This window comes from Heloderma suspectum, chromosome 11, assembly GCF_057233095.1.
Source record: "Heloderma suspectum isolate Gila_16-S chromosome 11, 16-S_ref, whole genome shotgun sequence".
In the NCBI taxonomy this organism is placed as follows: domain Eukaryota; kingdom Metazoa; phylum Chordata; class Lepidosauria; order Squamata; family Helodermatidae; genus Heloderma; species Heloderma suspectum.
Window position 1 is genome coordinate 2,755,275 of NC_139468.1, and position 13,253 is coordinate 2,768,527.

The 13,253-nt window shown below is 47.5% G+C and overlaps 1 protein-coding gene across 3 annotated transcripts in view; it reads right to left on the minus strand.

Annotated features, from left to right (window-relative positions):
• Positions 1–274: 274 nt before the first annotated feature.
• SLTM (SAFB like transcription modulator) overlaps positions 275–13,253 on the minus strand; it is a 34,280-nt gene continuing 21,301 nt past the window's right edge. For 2 of the 3 annotated variants that reach the window (XM_084816620.1, XM_084816622.1), the window contains 12 exons: positions 11,797–11,946; positions 10,640–10,749; positions 9,870–10,027; positions 9,248–9,339; positions 8,517–8,680; positions 7,509–7,689; positions 6,639–6,763; positions 6,233–6,403; positions 4,983–5,294; positions 3,685–3,823; positions 2,447–2,604; positions 275–906 (listed from right to left, as the gene is read on the minus strand). In XM_084816620.1, the coding sequence (XP_084672746.1) occupies positions 798–906; positions 2,447–2,604; positions 3,685–3,823; positions 4,983–5,294; positions 6,233–6,403; positions 6,639–6,763; positions 7,509–7,689; positions 8,517–8,680; positions 9,248–9,339; positions 9,870–10,027; positions 10,640–10,749; positions 11,797–11,946 (1,869 nt within the window). In that variant the 3' untranslated portion in view covers positions 275–797. The remainder of the gene's footprint in view (positions 907–2,446; positions 2,605–3,684; positions 3,824–4,982; positions 5,295–6,232; positions 6,404–6,638; positions 6,764–7,508; positions 7,690–8,516; positions 8,681–9,247; positions 9,340–9,869; positions 10,028–10,639; positions 10,750–11,796; positions 11,947–13,253) is intronic. The other variant, XM_084816621.1, reaches the window with a different exon arrangement.

Consider the following 13,253-nt stretch of genomic DNA (forward strand, 5'->3'; position numbering starts at 1 on the left):
AAACCGCTCAGGTCGCTTATTTGCGAAAGCAGCCTAAGCTGGTGGCGCCTCTGACACTGGGGAGTCGGCGTCCAACACAACCCAGGGGCAACAGGTTGGGGAAGGCTGCGTTACGGCACCGCTTCATTGCGTGTGTGTGTGTATTGTGCTCTTACCCCTAGGGCCGCGAAACGGAAAAAGCACAAAGCCATTCACTCCAGCAAGAGTGGTTAATAGGTAGGAGCAGCCTCATTCAGCTCCACATGCAGACATACCAGACAGGTACAAGGAGCAATACAGATGATTAAGGTTTATTTCAAAAGGATACATTGGCCAGGATACAGATCCACTCAGTGTAACAACTTCTGGAAAAATAGGTTACATAATACCCAGAAATGAAACAACCAACCTTATTCTCTACACATTGTAAAGCAGGGGGGTGGGTTGATGTACAGCTTAGTTATCAGTGTGTTTTGTGTTAAGTACCTAATTTTCAATTCACACATCACAGAGCTAATGCTGGTAAATGAAACTACTGGGTGGAAAACAAGTCCTCTCTTTGTACAGCGTTCACCTGTTTGGTTCCAAGTTGTTTCAGAGCTCCTAAAGTTACAGGGAAAAATGCTCATCCAAAAGATACAATGAACTATCCAAAACCCAACAGCCTAACTTATTTAAAATGCCTCCAAAAGAGAGGGAAAAAGTAATTACGTTAAAATAAAAATTAAAAAAGACAAGTTTTCTTAGCCAAGGCTTCTTGTTCACAAGAGATTTCCAATAAGTTATCTTGAAACCAAGGAGCAAGCAGGTGCTGAGCCTCAGAATCTTCGTGGTGGCCCACTCTTAAATTGCTTAAATCCTGAACCACTTCCCCTCTGCATGGAATTGCCCGTAATCTGTACAACTCTGTTAATGGGCGAGGAATTACTGGAACAAAGTTTAAAGAGAAACAACTGTAAGTTTTTGAAGAATGAAGGGACTCACTATCCAGAGGACAGAACAAGATAAAGTTCTAACAACTTGATCATACTCCAGGTTTAAAGGCTGCAGTATAGAGGCTGTAGAACTGAGGGGGCACAGAAGAGTGCTGACCAGGGGTCCCCAACCTTTTTGGACCTTTGGGCACATTTGGGAATTTGAGAATTCCCTGGCTAGTCAAAAGGGAGGGGTGGGGGAGATAGCCAGGCTAGAGGCTGAGAATGGAGAGAAACAGCAAGATAAAGGGGTGAGTGGGAGAAGAGTGGGACGAGGAAGGGAGAGAAATAGTGAGGAAAGGGGCTGGATGGAGAGAAAGAGCAAGGCTAGAGGCTGACAGTGGAGGGAGAGAGCAAAGGGAAAGGTCTGCAGGGACAGAAGAAGATTCGGTGGGGCCAGGAAGCAACTCTTTCCTTCTTTTCCTGCCTACTGAACAGCTGATCAGCAGCAGGTTCGGGAAGAGAAAGAGGAACCAGGTGCCCTAACCCTTTTCACGGTTTTAAAAAATTAAAAATAAACTTTTGAAAGGGACAGGGAGTGGAGAGCTTTGTGGGTTCTGCACTGGGGGAGCCCTGCAGCACGCAATACCCCTCACAGCCAGGCTGGGAGAATGGCAGGCAACTAAAACAACAGCTACCATTCTTGAGACTGGGGACATGCTCCCGGGTGTGTAGCAGGGCCACGGTGTGGTTGCTGCATAAAGAGCCAGTGATACAAGCCCATATGGCATGAATAAGCTGTACAATAATTTTAAACTTTTCTGGACAACCGGAAGAATAATCATGTCCAAGCGCATGCGTGGGGGGGGGGGGGGATTTATTTATTTCCAATTCTTCTACCCCACCTTTTCTCTATTACACTACTGATAAAACAAGTACCAATAAAACAATCATAAAATCATACTTCAACATTAAAACAATTAAAATACAACAATAATAATCTAAGCTGAAAACACCAAAACCAACCAGTCAGAAGCCAAATGCTTGTTTAAATACAATGGTATTTAACGTAACTTTAAAAATAGTCACAGTGGGGACTAATCGCATTGAGCGAGTCTTTAATAGTTGTCCAAACTTTTGGCTGTTTGGGGGCCTACTCAGATGCACCCCCCACAACTGCAGGGGAAGGGGACAAGCCAGAGGCCTTTGCCAAATTGTCCTTATGGGTCAGGCTTCATCTGCACAGGCCCTCGGATATTTGTCCTCAACTGGAAGATCTCATGTTTGCAGACTAACAAAACGAGCAGTTAAAAAGCTGCTTGTGTTTGCAAGGGCAAAATACAGAGTGTTACTGCAGGTTCTGTAACTCCCTGCAAAGTGTGACTTGCACTGCTACGCTTCAGCTGCATCCCAGAAACTCTGGCAGTTTAGGACAAGCTGGGTGCACCCTGGGTTTGGCTATCACACCATTTGTGTCAGTTCTTCCCCCCAATCTGTGCTGAGATTTCAGCAGCACGCAGTAGGGGCGGCAGGGGAAGGAGCATCAGGGATACCTCGAGTGGGGAGACATCATGCCACCTCCTGCCCGGCCATCTCCCATCCTCCGTGCATCGTGGTAGCTGCTCCCCTGGGAACTGGGCCCATGCCATTCCTTCCTTGGTCCGGTGTCGCGACCATGCCGCTCGACCACGTGGCGGTCTTCATTATAATGCTAGAAAGAGGAGAGGCGGTTACTCTGCTAGCCCCAGACTTTCACAAAAGGCAAGGTCATGCACATGGGAAGGCTTTGAGCTCTTTAGAAACAGCCCCAGAAGGAGTCCTGCTCCACAGTGGAAGAGGCCTGACTGAAGGAGAGAATGTCCGGCACCAAACAGATGTGGATTCTACGTGGAGAGATCTGCTGCAAATTCAGGTTTCAGACTGGACGATGGACACTATCGCCATGCATGTGGGCGCACTCGCTTTGCACTGGTGTGCGGTTCGCAGACCTTCACATGTGGTGCATCTTCAGTTCTGCACTAAGAAATCACTCTCACTGACTAGGCTTTTGTGCAGACTAAAAGGCTTAGTAAAATGTTCACTGCTGTGGGGTCAGTGACCCTGCAGCAGCTGGTCAAAATGCAGCAGCCCAGCTGTTGAGTGGGGCTAGCTGCCATAAACACCGAAGGGCACTCACTGCCAGGGAGCCTCCCGGCACACCTGACTATGCTGCTCCTTGTCTTTTAGGTCCCATAGGAATGCAGAGCGCCTCCCTCCTGCCCTGTGAGGTTCCTCCCATTTGCGGGGGCTGCCCCAGGAGACCCTTCTCTGAAGGTGAACAACTCTGAGGCTGGACTTGTGGCAGCAAGAAGCAGGGCTCTCTCGCTGGGAGCCCCACCCTCCGAACTCCCTCGGGAGGAGACTAGCTGCGCCCCTTGGGCACTCACTGCCAGGGGCATGGGGGAAATAATGGCTGGCTGGACACGCTTCCTACTATGTTCTGCTAATGGCTGACTTTAACACTTGGTGGTTTTAGTATCTTAATTGTTTTAATGTGTTTTTTTTTAATGATATTCTGTCATAGTATGGAGTTACACTACTACTCTTGACAGCCAGACTTGTGGCCAGAAGGCAGGGTGCACATTAAGTGGCGGGAGTCGCCAGATCAGCCGAATGAGGCGCCCTGCTTCTCCCCTGCACAAGAGGCCTCACAGAAACGGCAACCCAGAAGAGGCACTGCTTAGGCCCGCCCACACCAGAACAGGTCAGTTACATAGGGCCCCTTCTGCCAAGGGAGTGATGTTCTACTCACCTGCCCCCCACTTCCACGCTCCATCACGCCACGCTCTGTCTCCCTGCTTCCATAACCAGATGTGCTGCTGCGACTACCAGAGGGGGCACCTCTGACTGTATGCCCAGAGACCTCTCTGCCTGACCTTTCCGGCCTCTCTCTGGGAAAGCAACAAGAATCAATGCAGTGCTGTAAGTAATCATCCACACCTTGGGCAGTGGGGATCAGCTTTGCTCAGTGCTTAACAAGGCGTTTTAAGCTGCGTGACTTCTTTTGACTGCTTTAAATCAACCAAGTTCAAACAATAAGAATCGAAGAAGAGTCCTGAAGCTGAATCAGACCACAGGCCCATCTAGTCCAGCATCTGTTCACACAGTGCCCAGCCAGAAGCCTGTGGGGAGTGCAGAAGTAGGGCAATGCCCTCCGAGGATCTGCAGCCTGCCAGCTAATCCCATATACTTCTCCATTAGCTGGCTGGTTTTCTTTAAGGCACATTTAGACTCTGGCCAACCCAGTCTGACTTGCTAGTGTTCAGACCCTACTCGGATGACTCAAAGTGCGACCCTCAAGGGTAGCTGGGGAAGGTCCCTAAACAGAGGACTCTCTTGGGAACATCCCAACACATTGCTCTGTCTGCCTTCATTAGGTTGAGAGAACCTCCCCTGCTTGCCAAGGAGGTTTATACACCTGTGCAAGCACAACCTCATTCAAGATGGCTCTCTCAGGCGATAGGGCTGTTTTGGTCCATCTCTTCGGAACAATGTAAAGCAGGAACATGAAAGCCCAGCCAATTAACATTAAACTGACTCAATTTAGGCATTCATAAGCTGCGTTGTTCTTTGCCAAAGAACTGTACCCAAAGCAGTATACACACACACACACACACACACACACACACACACACTGTCTCTCTCTCTCTGTCTCTCTCTCTCTCTCCAGGTTAGAAAGCAGCCTAACAAATTCACTACAGCAAATCAAGCATCAAAATATAATCAACTTTAAGACTACTTATACAAGAGTCATATACCCAGCATCTTGAAGAAAAGCCCCCTTGCACACTGGCTCTTCTGCAATGTGCTGAGACGCTAGGAAGGGGCAGTGTGTGAATGGGCCAACATATCACAGCCAAGTGCAAGATCCTAATTCATCCCTAGTCAGGAGGCAACAGAGCCTCCTCAGTTCTGCCTTTAGAAATCTCAGGCAGCCACAAATATCCCCAGTCCACAGTTTGGGCAGGAAAGGGCTTACACCTTCCACCAATTGCTTGAGAAGCCTCACAGCAGCCCTGACCAAAGAGTCCGTGGGCCCTAAGGAGTCACCTGGCATCGCGCTTGTCAGGGTTGACGCCTCCTTCACCCTTCCAAGAACTCTGCCGGGATGGGTTGGGCCCAGCTTCTCGTGGGTGGCGGCCATGGGGGATCTCAGGCCTGTCTTGGATGATGACAGTCCTCCTTTCATCGCGGTCTCCTCTCACTTCCCGCCTGTCACTGTCTCGGAGCTCATTCCGAGGTTGGGGGGGCTCATTTCTTCTAGATTCAAAATTTTTGGGGTACCTCTCAAACCCAGGCTCCTCTCTTCTTGCGGTTGGCCGAGCCTTTTTCCCATCACCTTGGTTCACAAAGCGTTCACGCCTGTCCAGAAAGGCAAGAATTTCAGCTTAAGAATCACTCTTTGAACTGTTCCTCAGTCTGGCACACCAGCTACTCAAGATGCCCCAGTTTCCTTTCCTACTTAAATATAATTGGCTTTCTTTACCAATGACAACACGCTCCAAGGCAAACTACCCTGTGGGGACATGAGGAATGCAGCCATAGTTAACTAAGCAGTGGCATGGACAGACTTGAGGGATGTGTGTATTTTATCAGAAACCCCGAGGAATCCCACCAACCACAGCCAGGTGCAAAACAGGGAAATGGATGTAGATCTTGAAGTCAGGAACAGGGTCTCTCTTGAACACATGACTGGCCAAGGAATTTGTTTTCAGTATCAGAACTGAGCTCACAATCCTTTCACACGAAAGTCCACTCCTAGTCCCTCTGCCCTCCTGCCACCCAAGCTCTCTTTGTTAGTAGAGCAGCCAAGTTTAGAAGGGAAGAAAAGCCTCTCTGCCTGCCCTGCCCTGCCCGAGTACACACACAAGGGAATGAATCCTACTGCCTCCTGAGGGAACATGCTCTGTTCAGATCACACCATAAGCTTGGTAACCTCACGTATCAAAGCCTAGCGCACCTGAAGCACTCACTACCCTAATGTAGCAAAGGGTATTAAATTCAAGTCAGCCATGTGTTCCCTAGGCGGGACAAGCTAAGCAGTGCTCTCTCAGCAATATGGGCATAATACTGGTCTAGCTTACTGAGAACATATAAAGCTCTTTGAACACTTGAAACATGCTACAGAACTGCTAAGTATCATAACAGCCTGTCCTTTCTAATAGAGAAACATACTTTTTTGGGTGGTGCCAAGTTTACCCATCAGAAGAGTACTTGTGGGCATTACGGAAGCATGACTACATGAGAAGAACCCTCCATTCGAACTGACCTCTGCGACCACGACTGCCCGCCCCCCGTACCTGTCAAAGGAAGATGACTGCACGGCAGAACCCTCTGGATATCGTCCCCTGTCTCGGTGGTCAAAGTCACTAAACCGGTTCTGCTGGCGACTGTATTCAGACCCATGGCTAAAACGTGTGTCCGTGTCCAAGGACATCTTTTTACTTTCATTCCAGTAGGACTCGTCTCTTCTAAAGGTGGGGAAGAGACAGCATAAATTGCTGTGATTTGTGCGCTCTAGCATTGCAAGTTCTGCCCCAGTTACAGCTTCAGAAACCCACAGTTCTTTTTTAAAAAAGCATAGTGGATTCCCACACTAATGCTTTTTAAAATACATTTTACATAGATTGCTGTTTTGACAAGTTACCACCTTATGTTCTAACAGTCAAGAGGATGGGCACCATCTGAAAAGGAATCACACACTACCTGTGATCGACATCACGAGGCCGTTTCAGGGAATTTCTTTTCTCTTGCTCATAACGGAGCTGCTGCTGCTGACGCCGAAGCTCTTCTCGTTCACGAGCAATCCGCTCTGCTTCCTTGCGACGCTCCTAGCCAGGAGGAAGGACAGTCAGAATTCTCGAAAGAGCAATATATGCAGAGGCTGCCCTGGGGCGGAGCGAGCAGGCGTCCACAGTGCATCAGCCACAGCTGACAAGGGAGTGGGAACAAGGGAGTGGGAACATTCTTGCTTGTACCAAGAATAAAATGCTAGGGAAATCATTAGATTTTGCGAGCAGCCTCATAGGCTGATTTTAAGCACAAATGCAACCACAGTTCCAATGAGAGGCAACAAGGCAGATGTGCCCGAAGTGCAACACTATTGCACCCAAAGGGTTCCAACAGAAACGGCAGTCCATGGATGCCAGCAGTGCCCCTGAAAAGCCAGACTTGCCTCTGATGGTCTTCTGCAGAACCAAGCAGGAGTTGAGAGACTGCCTACTGCCACAGTTGGACAGCTGCACACTGCCCAGGCCCCTTCACGTCTCTCCGACTTAACACTCTTTCCACCACCCTATTAAGGGCCGGACCAAGTTGTGTGACAGATGCTAACAAAGACTATGCAGATGTTGCTCAAGTTACATGATTTGCTCCAATGGCAGAAACTGGAATTCAGCAGCCATCAAAACAAACGTGCTGGCCAACTCCTGAAGTTCTACATTACAGGGCAAGCATCTGGTGGGATTTCTAGTCCCAGGGAACAGGCAGCCCTAATGCCCTTAAGTTCCACGTTAAAGCCAGGGAGATCTAGCAATGCAGGGAACTTTAGGAGGACACGTTCATGCCAAAACGCACCTGCTCAATGCGAATGCGTTCCCTCTCCAAGCGCTCGCGTTCCATCCTCTCTCGCTCCAGCTTTTGCCTCTCGATTTCCAACCGTTCCCTCTCCCTCTGCAAACGTTCACGTTCTTCACGCTCACGCATGAGCCTGACTCGCTCCCTCTCACGCCTCTCTCGCTCAGCGATTTCTCTTCGCCTGCAAAAGTAGGAGCTTCAGAGATGGGGCAGCTTCAGACTGCCTTTCTAGGCCCTTTGCTAGCAAGAGGACAAGGTGCTCCTTGGGAATTTAACTCCGTTCATGAACCACTACATGTCACAGAGAATGGCTGGTTGTTAGAGCAACGATGAAAAAGTTATTTAGAAGGGCCATGAAGGATTCCATTGCTTTGGAGAGCAAGACGGGAGGAAAGTGCTCTCTGCAGACATGGGTAGCACCATCAATATGTTCTGAGTGATGTGCTGGGATCTATGAGAGTGAGCATGGAAGAGCGTGGGGGTGTCCTTGCAAAGTAAGCGCTGCCTAAAAATGATATTGTGTGGAAGATAGGTAACCAGAGAGGCCAGTTTATATTTTACCTGTTTGGCCTAATCTCATTGGGCATAACAATTCTAAAACTTCTTGCACATCAGAACTGTCATATTTTCTCTCCTCTGCCACTAGCAACTAACTTTTCTGGCCAGTGTCAAAAACCTGAGTGCCATACTGGACCTCCACCACATTAGGCTGGAGCTCCCTATGACTATCTGCTGGCAATGAACTTGCATGTCCAGGCCTGGGGGTGGGGGAGGAAGAGGGTTAAACAGCCTGCCTTCCACAGACAGCTTCTGCTCTGCAGCTCCCCCTCCCTCTGCCTTGCCAATGGGATATTTGGAACCATGCCGTCAGCTGCCAAAGTGGAGCGCTGGCCTCAGGGTACTGTTTCTTCTCAAGCATGCAAGAAGCTTCAAGGAAGGAAACCGCTTGACACAGCATCTAGCACATCTCTCCTCTCACAGTCTCGGCAAAACAAACGTCACACCTACCTTCGCAGCTCTACAGCACGCCGTATTCGTTCTAGCCGAACAATGTGCTCCCTCATTCTTTGCTCCTTCATCTTCTCAAAAGGCAAGATGTCCTTTCTGCCTCGATAGTCTCTGAACTTCATTTTATCTTGAAGGAAACGCTCCTTGTTCCTTAACATAGGTGGCTGGAGACAAGTTTTTGCAAATATCAGAGTTAGGGACATTTGTTTACAGCATGACTAGAATCAAATATCGTCAGATTAATCTATCTAGCACCCAAATCCCAAGAGCTCCTTTCTATTTGCTAAAAGAGGAGCAAGCTGGCCACCAAGAACATTTTATGAAAAGAAGCATCTTGGATGAACATGTGTTCATTTACCAAAGAGACAGGAGAAAGACTGGTTCCGGGGAGGAAGTGGGAGGTGCCTTGTTGTTCAGTCCCCTGGCCAAGTCTTTCTTGGAAAAAGCCTGCCTCCCAGTGGTTGGAGTGGGAGTGCTCCACTGGATATGAGAAGCAGGGAGAATGGTGTTTGCAAAGTAATCTTGACTGCAGCATTTAATCAAGAACATAGTGCAAATTCTTTGTGTGCAAGTTCACTTCCAGAACTCTGCTGTTACATTAGTCAGCCAGACTCCTTTGTGACACCCACCCACACACACACAATTACTCCTCTGCTATACTTAAAACCCACTTCCTTAGAAATAGGTAGAAACCAGGGCCAAAACAGACCAATGTCTTGAGCAATGCTTACTTTCTCAAACCTTCCCCTTCTTATTGGCCTGGTGTGAACTTGGTCTCCTTTTGTTTGGTCTAGAACCACCATATGACTTGGACTCTTTACACCTTTCAAAGAAAAAGTGACATGCTTAATTATCAAGGGAGGAAAAAAAACAAGATATTTTGCTAGGTCAGTACAAGTTTCAGAAAAAAATATTTTTTATTTATTTTTGAGATACCAGTTTGCTTTTGCAACAAAAAATATTCGAATTAAAATTAAGAACACAGTATAGAAACCCTGTCAACTGTTCTAGATAGCAGTAAAATTGTTCCACTGTTTCTTATTAAAAATACCTAGTGGCGATTCGGTAACATCTGAGACGAAATGCTAGATCATCCTTCCCCAATATGGTGCCCTATGGATGTGTTAGACTACAGCCGGCTGGGGGATTATGGGAGTTGTAGTCCAATACATCTGGAGGGCACCAGGTTGGGGAAGGCTGTGCTAGACTATTCCAGCTACAATGACGGCTCCCTGCCCCTAAGGCACATCAATATGGCTTAATTACTTTATAAAAGCATTAGAACTAAATGATATGAACACAAATACATGTTGTAGATTTATCTGTAAAGAGAAAAACCCCTCCAATACATACTTATTCGCTTCTTTTCCTCAGGTGTTCTAGCAGGCTCTTGAATAGGGCAACTGGATCCATTATCACTCTTCTCGTCTTTACCTTCAGGCTTTTTCACATCTTTGCTTTCTTTCTTCTCAGATTTGTCAGATTTCTTGTCATCCTTTTTGGAGGGAGTCCTTTTAAAAACAGGTAATAGTGGTGGTGAAGAATTTGCTTGCTGAGAAATGTAACTTTTGGGGGGTGGGGGGAGGCCAATAGAGAAGTCACCCGTTTTCAGTATAACTATCAATACGTAGTTACCAAATTATATATAGCCTTTATTGTGAGAGTATGGATCCAGGGTTTTTACATTATTATTAGCAAGAAATCTGTAGCAATTCCATTATTATATAGCTGTTTTGCTTAAAGTTTCAGGTCTTGATGGGTGTATTCATGATGATGAAAATATGCTTGATGCACATGAGTAACACCTGCTGAAGTCTCAGAAGCCAGAGAACCAGATGAAGAAGCTTTTCAGCAGCTTGGGGTGAGGGTTTGGTTTGCATAGCCCCCTTGCCCTGTTTAGCAGGAGCAGAATTATGAAAAATGTGCAATTATACAAAGTTTGCTCACTTTGCATAGTTTACACAGGTTGTGAATTCCAACTTTTTTTAGTGCAGAATTCTTTTTTAAAAGAAAAACTGTGGAGTACACATAGCCAGGCTAGTAAGCAGCACTTTGGCTCATGTTGTTTTCAAGCACATTCTGGTTGGGGGCAGCCCAAACTAAGCTGCAGTTCAGGCGCTTACTTGTTGCCTTTGTCACTTGATGTTGTCTTTTTTTCTCCAGGATTCCTACCAGAGCTAGATTTTTCATCACTATCTTTCTTCAGCTCTTTCTTGGAAGGATCGCCTTTTACCTGCATTAAAAAAAGATGGCACTAAGCATCGATTGCCCATCAGGACACGTAGCCGTGCTGGTCCCATAGACTACACAGAGCCATTTTAACAGACCAAAACACTTTTACAACAAAGCAAACTTTACATTCCTATTTGTCGTCAGCAATGTTTCTCCCACCTCTGGTTAGGGTGGCAGAACGGACTACTCCCCCTCACCCCCGAAGTTCTCCCCGGATGGACCCTACCTGCTGCTGACCGGTCCGGGTCCATCTGCTGCCATCTGTCCACTGCCCCGGACTGCGGACGCAAATGGCGCCTGGCGTAGCCAACGCCATTTGCATCCCTGCTCTTTTCGGTGATATGCTACATAAATATTTACGTAGCCTATCACGGCTAACAGCAGGGACGTAAATGGTATAGCGGATGCCATAAATAAAAAATATTTACGTAGCCTATCACCGAAAAGAGCAGAGCTGGCTGGGGAGGATTCCGGGGGGAGGGATGGATCCCCCCACCCTGCGGATGCATGAATGGGAACGGGGTGAGTATTTCATACACCCCTACCTCTGGTAAAATGTCCAGGCCAACTGCTGCTATTAGAACAAGAGATGGGGGGGATAATCCCATTTAGTTACAGAGTAGCACCCTGGGGGTCACCAATTCCAAGCTCAACAGGAACAAAACCAAAAGGAGACAAGCCGAGCCGCTCAAGACCCATGTATTTCCCTTCCCAGATCAACTTCAGATCAACCTCTTGGTAATTTAAAGTTTTAGATATTCAGCATGGCTTGTTTCAGATCCAGTTCATTTACAGAAGCTTCTCTACATCAGACTAACATATCCCCAAACCTAGCCCCATTCCTCATGGCTGTACCCAGCCAACTAGGCTCTCTGTGCATAGAGTGAGTGGACAGCATTAGATGAATTAATTTTTTTAATGGAGCAAGCACAAGCTGAGTCAAGCAGGTGGCATAATCTCTTCCCACCCAACTTCCTGAAGGGAATGTATTTTCCTCTTCCTGCTCTAGGTTTTGTACCAGAGTGCTAAGAGGGCATACCACACTTACTTTCTCAACAGAAATCTGTTGCCCATGGAGCTCTGTACGATGAAGATGGGCTATGCACCTTGCCACTTCTGTGCTTGATGACATGGTCACAATGCCATAGCACTTGGCTCCAGGACTTCGGGCACTGGTGACCACTTTTGCAGCAAGAACCTATAAAAAGCAGAAACAGACTCAAGGTTTTAAATCAATAGTATTGTTTTACTATTCGTATATAGGAGAGCAACGCCAGCCTGAATAGTTGGATACAAGCTGCTTGCCTAAGGGCGCAATCCTACCCAGATAGGCTGCCGCCTCCGAACTCGGAGGCGACTGCCTAACCAAAGCAGGGCAGGAGAAGCACGGAGAGGATCATTCCCCCCGTGCTTCTCCTGCCCTGCATTTTCGGCTAGACAGATGATTGTGGCTGTCTAGCCGCGGGACGACAGAGCGGGGGAGGAGACTGCTGTATGACACATGGGATGTGTCATACAGGCATTTCCGACCTCTCTGCCCCAAAACGCCTCCAGACAAGCCCCTTCTCGGCCTCTCTGCACTCCTCTTGTGAGCGTGGAGAATGGGGCTGTTCTGTGCTGCCTCCGAGGCAGTACAGAAGTGGGGGGAGGTCAGTTCCCGGATAACACGATATCCTATGGCCATCTAGCTGCTGTCTAGTGGCCACAGGATTGCTCCCTAAATCTCACAGTAGGGTGCGTGGAGGAAACTGACAGGACACCCACCATGCCATTACGTTCTGCTGCCAATTGTTAGACATGTCCATTCATACTCAACCCCGTCTTGTACAACTTGCTGGCCAAGATAAAAGCAGCTGCTCAATAAGAGGAAATAGAGCCCCTTGTTTGGCTACATTAAGAGGGTCACTATTTCAATCACTTTGCTTACACGTTGTTCAACAGAGCGCTCCTGTTTAGGTCAAGACAAGCAATGTACCACCTTCATTTAGACATAGAAATCCACCCAATCCGCCTCTCTTGTACTTAGTATGCAATTTCTTTTCCTTCCAGACCATCAGGAGCCAGGATAAGCCAGCCTGCTTTTTCTAACTCCCTGCCTGCTAGTTTCTTAAAATGAAGTGATAGTACATGAAAGAACACAGGACATACAGTTTAATAAGAGGAAGAGAGGTTAATGTTGCTTCCTAGCATGTAATGTTCCCTGACATAGTATTAAAGGCTGAGCGCTCATGTGATGCAGCAGTCGGCGTGCTGGAACTGGTGAATGTGGGAAACCATGACATGAATCCCTCCTCAGCCATGAAACAAACCAGGTGGCCTTCAACAAGTCACTGTCAGCCTAATGCTTCAGGCTGAAGTGGAGTTCCTTGGAAGTCAGGTGGGCTACAAGCAGGAAGATAGTAATGTTAGTGGTCTTGAAGCCACCCTCTCTACACTTTCTTTTAAAAAAATTAATTTTATCCCTCCTATTAACATGCTAACAAAGTAATTCAGAATAAATCAGTA